The 8285-nt window shown below is 35.3% G+C and overlaps 1 protein-coding gene across 6 annotated transcripts in view; it reads right to left on the bottom strand.

The window, feature by feature from the left end:
* Window positions 1-1404: 1404 nt before the first annotated feature.
* The window catches only part of CLCN3 (chloride voltage-gated channel 3), a 142294-nt gene continuing 135413 nt past the window's right edge, over window positions 1405-8285 (bottom strand). For 3 of the 6 annotated variants that reach the window (XM_036763607.1, XM_036763608.1, XM_036763610.1), the window contains 2 exons: window positions 6155-6230; window positions 1405-4361 (listed from right to left, as the gene is read on the bottom strand). In XM_036763607.1, coding sequence (XP_036619502.1) covers window positions 4203-4361; window positions 6155-6230 — 235 coding nt within the window. In that variant the 3' untranslated portion in view covers window positions 1405-4202. The remainder of the gene's footprint in view (window positions 4362-6154; window positions 6231-8285) is intronic. The other 3 variants (XM_036763609.1, XM_036763611.1, XM_036763612.1) reach the window with 1 other exon arrangement.

Genomic DNA, 8285 nt, shown 5'->3' with positions numbered 1-8285 from the left:
TACTTAATAGTTTCCCATGCTGCTGTAACACTCCTGAATTTACCATTTTTTTACCTGTCAACAAATCAGCAATAACTCCCCTATGTATTGACCTTCAAAGATTATTTTTTAAAATGAGTCATGAAAAATTATTCAGTTTTACATTGTATTCCTTCCCTGGATTTGTTCAGTTTATAAGCTACAACAAATGAAGGGAAGCAAAGACTTAATAAGCTTTTTATTCTTACCCAGACTGTACAAATGCTTATCTTGCCCTCTGTGAACTTTTGACTATATCAAGATAAAAACTGGACAGTACTTCCAAGAATTGCAATTAGAATAATTGTGAAACTGTTTCCTGAAGTCTTTGTGACACACAACATACAAAAAGTCTTTGACAAGCCAAATATATCTATGTATCATCTGTTTTAGAACACCAGTGGTAACTTTATTTTATATCACAGACTTTTGGGGAAGGAAACTCCTTTACCTTTAAAGCCAAATTTTTGTGGTTATTTTTCCTATATTTCTGCTATTTAAAGATGATCCAGTAGGTAGCTTCTACCTGAAGACCTGACATGTTTGACATGTTGTAGAGCACTCCACTTAAGAGCTACTGTTGTGTGCCAGCCATTTTAAAATTTTCTGGAGAACTCCTTTATGGCAGTTCATAATGCAGTCATAAGTGCTATGACCCTTACCTACTTTGACATATATATTTGACACAGTAAGGATGGAATATAAGGGCTGACCTGACTATATCCCACTCAAATTAATTATCTAGTGCAAAGCTGTAGAGTTGTTGACTGTATCTTCTGAATATCCTTAATCAACATACCTTAACTACTTTTCATACCCAACTCCAGAGAAAGGCTGAAACCCTAAGAAACCTAATCTTTAAGATTTATCCAGGAAGGTGTCTAAGCCCACTGGGGATAAAACCCTTACGCAAGTGTTTACTTCACTATAGTCCAAGGAATGTGGCCTTTATAGCTAAATATTTTCCTGATTCTTAAACAAAATGAAGCCTAAGAGGAGTGGCAGTTATTACCACACTGATCATCCTGTAACTTTGTTCATCCTTAAACTTTTTTTTAAAAAATCAGCTGATTTTGCATTTTTCTTAATGAACACGTAAAAGCTCATAACTTTAGTTGTAGTAGTGAAAGCTTAACCTAGGCCAAATAATTGTGCATACGCTGTTAAAAACTGATGGCTCTGTAAACAACAGCAGGCAAATATTCTTGCTAAAGTTTGATATCCACTGTTGCTTTGCACCTGAAAATTAGAAAACAATTTTGTATTCTGAGAAAAGCTGTTATTTGGGCTCCATGTGAAGCAGCAGTAAATTACGCACACTAAGCCTATACTGCGTAAGGAAATGGGAAGACTGTTTTACTGAATATAATTAAAAACCAAACAAAAAACTGATGATCAGATTTTAATAGGTTTTTCTAATCAAGTCATCACTTTACTGTGGTGATATGCAGCGCTACAAACTAGTATAAATAAAAACATTAAGGTCAATATTAAGTACATATCTAGGCAATACCAGATGAACAAACTAAGTACTCTTGGTTTGAAACAATTGTCAAAAGCAAAAATAAAAGATACCAACACCCTTGCCCCCTCTCATCAGAAACACCTGCTCAAATGAAGAAATGGAGTAAGGTGGCTGCTATGAAGACACTGGTCAATTAAAGTGAGTGGCACAGGCACATGTGTTTCATGGTCACCACTTAGGTTAAACAGGACACCCCTCCCCATCCACACCCTTTAACATCTCAAAACTGAAAGCACTGGTGGTAACAAACCATAATTGTAACAAATGACCACAACAGAAACATGGCATTTCTGTATTTCAGCAGGAAGACACATAGGGGTGGCCAACTTATTTTATTTCATGCAAAGGAACAGAATGAATGTACAGAATCTTCATCCTGAATTGTCAAATTATGAGAAGAGTGGCAATGAAGATATGGGTAGAAACCAGAAAATAACTTGGAAAATAAAATGTATTTCAAGTTTAGGTTCATGATTAGTCACATGCTAGGAATTAATCTGATGCTTCCTTTAGATATTTAAACTAAAGACAGGCAGCCATCCAAACAGTCTCCAGGGTCCAGTGTGATAATTGTATATTGACTTCTGAAATGTTAGAAATGTGCAAAACTATAATTGAGAAATAGCTTTGCTGACTACAGATGTCCAAAAAAACCTGAAAGGGATTTTATCTATTTTAATAAAAGCAGACATGCCAGTGGGTTTAAGCAACTAGGGTAAAATAATCATTTGCAAAAAGTGAGAAAGCTAGCAATGTTCCAAAATTCCTACCTGCCGTGGTTTCACTGTCTTGAAGGTATGTTACTATTAAAGAAAATGAACTGATGAACCAATTCCTAGGCCTGTGAACTGGACTAATTATCTCTCCAGGCTTAGAAAACATTTCACTATGACAAATTTTTCATTTTCCCAATGAAAAACACATCAGTACAGTATAGTTGAATCAATCCTGGGAAGTGAGTTACCTTTTCTTGTGCTGTCTTTCCTTATACTGAATCATTTTATCTCACGGTTTAAGGCAGATATTTTAGGGATTCCCCTTCCCCACCCCCTCAAAAAAAAGCCATTCCAGTATATTTTTTGCCCTACCAAAGAATATGATTTAAACTCCATCAAATGCTTCAAGTAATAGTTCTACTCATTCCTAAAGATTCTATTTCAGCTGAAATTTTTGCTACTACAAATCTAGATGACCACAAAATAAAATGTCAGACGATAGTTTGCACTTATTTATATGTATATATAAAATGTTCTGCAGTATTTGCAGCTTTCCAGTTCAAGTGTCACTTTTCAGAATGTGAACAGACCAGAAAAGATTTCCAAGTGATGGCAGTGAAAGTTAGGACAGGAAAAGCCATTATGCATATATTATTCGATTATAAAGCAAAATAACCACAACCTCTTCTTAAACCCTCATTCCCAATGTAAACTTGTTCATTCCTCCATATTTGTAAAGGAGTCTGAATTAGTCTATAAAAATCACATTAAAAAGGTAAAATTATTTAAGTGAGATATTAACTGATCAGTATTTAATAAATTTTAATCCATAAAAATATAAATAAGAATGGTAAAATTTTAAGAAAAAAATATACATTTAGTGCAAGGTATGAATTACATTTTTTCTTCAATGTCAGCAATGGAACATTTTCCATTGTTTCTGAGGAAAAGAAAAAATGACTGATCTAATTTCAAGGGAAAAAAAAGTCCAGTGTTTTAGCATGCACTTAATACCAGATACAGCTATACAGAATAATTCCTTCTCTTTACTATCTGAGCAGCAGTACTTTTTTCCTTATGCTGCACAGCACTGGTATCATAATATTATCAATAATAAAAAAGTTTGCATAAGACCACATTATCCATGAAGTCTGAGGCAAAGAAAAAATAAAAATAAATCCTAGTTTAACCTTGAAAGTTGTTTACTTTTGTTAAATTATTTTAAACCACAGCATACAAAATTTCATACATGCTTCATTCAAGGTTATACCTGTTTGATCAGCTTTTGTCAAAGTGTCTGTACTGTCCAAGCATTAAGGATGTACAAACTACATGTTTAATGGCACAAGAAACACTCCCTTCTTGTGATGAAACCTCAGTAAAATCACAGTACATCTCAATATGAGAAAGGACTGCTTCGAAAGGGCACACCAATTTTAAAGATGCTTTGTTACAGCTCAGGAGAGAGAGAAATAAAGTTCTTCTGGAATGTAGAAAGGTAATGCATAACAACTATACATTTCATGAGTTAAACATAAGTTTCAATGGTTAAAAAACGGGAAGGTGCGGGGGTAAGACACTGCAGTCTAAAAGATGGCTCAATTCAAAGTGATCCCTCCAGAAATAGGGACTAGTAACGTGTCTTTTCAATACTAGTTACAGCTGGGTGTTGGAGAACCCCCATCATCTCCGCTGAAGCTCATACTGCACTATCATGGCAGATCGGACGTAGCAGAATGCATCCAGTGCAGAATAGGAGTTGATAGGCTGTTGCTCCCTACTGGACAGTGAAAAACCTCACTTTCTTTTCTCTCCTCTCTCTTCTCCCTCCCCAAACCAACTCCTGATTCCAGCAGTATGGTTTGCAAACTGTTGCCAAAGCCCGGCTTCTCACATGCTGCCTTGTTTTGAAGAAAAGAAAAAAAAAAGAAGATTCCCTCAGGTTAAAGTGTTGTGCTATTCAACAAATGAACTTCCTCTTCCGTTTCCTCTCTCTCCTCAGCTATGGGATTCAGTTGAACATTATTGAAGCGGGGTCTTGGTTTGCCATCTGGGCCATATGACGGAGGATATCTTTTTTTGTTATGATACCAAGGAGGCGCCTGAAAGGGACAAAAAGAAGATGGCTGTTAAAATAAAAGGGAAGCAAAGAAATGATGCTTACTCTGTAGCAAATCCTTTTTGTTAACAGGAGTATAGAGCAAAGCAAGCAGCCTGATTTCTGTGTTTCGAACACAGTTTATTTGTAAAAAGTAATAATAAATGACAAGCAACCATCATTTAGTCAGAGAAGAGGAGTGGAAGCCCACCCAACTGAGATGGTCAGTAGTAGCATGGTCTCCTTCCCACTGAAACACACACAGAGATCCATGCCCTGTTGGAGCACTCATTTATTTGGCTTCCCCAGAATGAACTTTTTGATCAATGTATGCCAACAAAAGAGGAGGGATGAAACAAAAACAAAATGAAAAACCAGAAGCATGAATAGGAAATGGTACCTATCCCATCTAGGAGAAAGATTTATTTTCATAGCATTACCAAGAAAACAGTAATAATTTGATAGCCAAATTATTTCCCACCCTTTTAAACCAAGGGCAATCAATTCCCACCTACCCCCCCCCCCGAAAATTATTAAGGGGTGTCCAATTATGAAGATGCTGTCTTCATGAAAGCACATACATTTGAGATCAAAATGCATAAAAGAGTCCCTACATGTAGAACTTGGTGTCCAAGCTTCAGAACTTCCCCCCATACACATATCTGATATCCCCAAGGTTCTCCCATGCTCACTGATGTTTGCCTTTCTTGACATTGGTCAAAGAATTCAATTACAGTGCTTTTATGAAAATCTTTGTGGTTAGCTTGTATTAAAAGTTAAGTGAAAAATCAAAGCATAAAGCAATCCTGAAAGGTATCACAGAAGAAGCAGAAGCGGAATGAGTGAGCAGCTGCCCAAATTATTCTGGTTAGTACTCTGTTGTTGTTATTTTCAAAGGATGCATGAAACACTTGTGAAATATTAGCATACAATAGGAATACACAATAAGTTGTGCGCTTAAGCAGCAAATTGGGTGGACAGACTTAATACAAGTATGACTAATGCAGGGAAAAGACAATTTCTAAGGAATAATTAGGGTGAAATAACAAAATTGTTCTTAGTTAACACAACAGCCAGGACATGAAGCCAGTAAAAACAAAAGTGCAATTGACCTCAGGAGTGGTTCATGATATACTGGAAACAAGTACATGGATCTAAGCACAATTCAGTAATGAAATGGCAGGACATACACTGAATCACCAAAAGAAAAATAATTCATTCCTTTTAAAAATAAGACATGACTTTGAAGATTATGGCACATGGCAGAACAGACTAATAACATATACACACAAATTATGCTCTGGTTCAATAACTGACAAAAGACCTCCAGGGACTTTTTTTTTTTTGCCATGATCAGCAATCCTTACATTGCCAAGATTAGTAAAAAATAATTCAATGGACTGTTTTTAATATAAGAACATTACTGACTGGGGAGAACCACTGCTAGCCAGGCTTCTTCTAAACCTGTTGCACCCACTAAACCAAGCTGACCTGCCAGATGTCCTTTTTAGCAATCTCCAATACCACTTTACACCTTCAACTTCTTGCACTACACACATCATAACTAACAATTTTGATGACAGGACTAGCTGTGGCTTAATTTCTAAGCATGGAATTGCATACATTTTCAAGTTTATTTTACAGTTACAATTTGTCTGAAACAAATATAAATTGATTTCATGGTACAATTTTTCTTGTTCAGCAGATATCAGGGTAAGAGAGCACTGAACAGTTCACAAGTTTCATGCTTCCTGACTTCTAAGGTATCTAATTAGGAGATCTGATATATCTAATCACCAAGGGTTCGACGTGCTGCTTTAGTTGCTCGAGATGCTCTAATATGTTCTTCTTTGTGATGATCCCCAAGACAATCCTGAAACAGATCATGTTATGCTAATAACTGTGCAGGAAATTAAATGAAAAAAAAAAAGGTTCCAATCGTAATGATAATGGATTAGAGAAAGAAAAGTGAAAACGTAAATTGTAAGAATGATCTTAATGAAAGTTAGAAAAATTTTTTAAAAATGAAAATGCCATTTAAATTAGATTTCTACCTTGTTTACAAAATGTTGTTTTTAAAAAAGTAAAAAAAAAACCCTCAAAGAAATACAGATAAACATCCAAGATGAATTCAAAGAACGCTAAACAATTAGCTTAAGATTGTCTCTCAAAATAAAATCTCAATATTAACATAATGGGTTTTTTCCTCAAAAAAGGAAAGAAAAATGTTTTATCACCTCTAGGTTATAAATAAGGCAGCAACAATTCAGAAGCAACTTCAGTAACAGAAGGAAGAATAAGGGACTGTGAAGGGATGCTATAATTTTTCATATTAACTGGAATTTTCCTAATATCGAAATTATCAGCAAACTGAAACATGAAAATTAAATAAGGTAGTCCTTAATCATAGTCAATATATTGAGTACTAATTACATGTAAGTGAAAAGAGCTGTTATGCCAAGCAAATACTTATAGGAATAAAATATTAATCACAATATAACCTCAAACACTAACTTCTACACTGAATCTGTGGCCAAAAAAAAGCGTTGTGAAACATTCCCCCCAGTTGGTATGTTTGTTTTTTTTTTTTTTAATAAAATCTTAACAGTAGAGTTAGATGTGCTAAAACATTATAAAAGTGTTTTGTTACATATCTCTTTTCCAATCAGCATAAGTAATATTCAAAAATTCTAAGTTCTAGGTTTTAACTCATTGATAGTCTTTCCTCTCAGGTAAATTTCTTTTCAGTTTTGCTAAGTGACATTTTAGTTGCTTTATCCTGGCTATGAGCACCATGGGCAGGGATGAGATAGAATTCTAAATTTAATTCTACACTGCTCTATCTAGCCCAGGTTTTGTTGGTGCAAAAACATACAAAAGAAAATCAAGATGCAATCTGCTGCTCTTTTTAGTCTTTGCTCTTTTTAGACTTTGACTAAAGATCCAATTTTCTATTGCTAAATGGAGTTTTGAGCAGAACACTTTGGCAACTGTCCTTTTTTAATTCATAGCAACATTTCTTCCCTAATCATAGCCTAGGAACCCTAACCCATTTTCTTTTTCCATTTGTAAATTCATTTTGTAAATCACATGGATTATATTAAGGCAAAGTCCTAGTAACTATAATAAACAGGAGGGTCCAATTTTCAAACTTTGCCTAAGGTAAACAAATGCCTTTTCTGGGTTCAGAGGTTAATTTGTACATTAGGTTCTTCTCTACATCCCACTAGCCTCTTGTATTCAGGATATTCTATCAATTTTCAGCATGTCTACTCAGAGCTACAATACTCACACTTTTATCTGTCAACCAATCTCACTTGGGTGCTCCTGAAATTACGGAATTATTAAGAATGTGAATCCAAGCTTTTTATCTCATAGACCCACAGTAATCTTCCTCTCCACAGATATTAAACTATAAAACTAGGGTAAGGATTTCCATGTTGTTGAGAGGAGGCAGGTGACAATAACACAATTCTAGGATAGAAAAGGCTAAAAAGGGAGTAGTAGTCAAGAACTGCAATGATAATACACAATGAAAAGAGGGGAAGGAGATGAGGACAAAGGAGATGCCCTGGTTCAAGAAAATAATAGGGCAGTGGTGACGTGTGGGACAAAGAGATTGTGGATTGCAAACTATGCTGCTAGCCATTAAATGCTAGCTCCAATCTGCACAGCTCCTGTGAGACTTCATCACTCCCTAGGTGTTTTGATGACTAGTTTGATAAAAAATCAACCCTCAAGGAAATAAGTGGAAAGTGAAATTCTGTTGCTTCTTAGTGGCTTTTATAAAAAATTTCCCAAGGTAGTAGGGGAGAAGACAGAGAAGGGAATGGAAAATATTGGTTAAAATGAAATGGTTGGCTAACCCATGGATTTCATTCAGTCAACCTCCATCACTCAGGTTAACAAAGTCAGCTGAAATAAAAAC

The sequence above is a fragment of the Trichosurus vulpecula genome, chromosome 6 (genome assembly GCF_011100635.1).
Source record: "Trichosurus vulpecula isolate mTriVul1 chromosome 6, mTriVul1.pri, whole genome shotgun sequence".
Lineage (NCBI taxonomy): Eukaryota > Metazoa > Chordata > Mammalia > Diprotodontia > Phalangeridae > Trichosurus > Trichosurus vulpecula.
The sequence above is the reverse complement of the archived record's forward strand: the minus strand, read 5'-3'. Positions and strand labels throughout refer to the sequence as shown.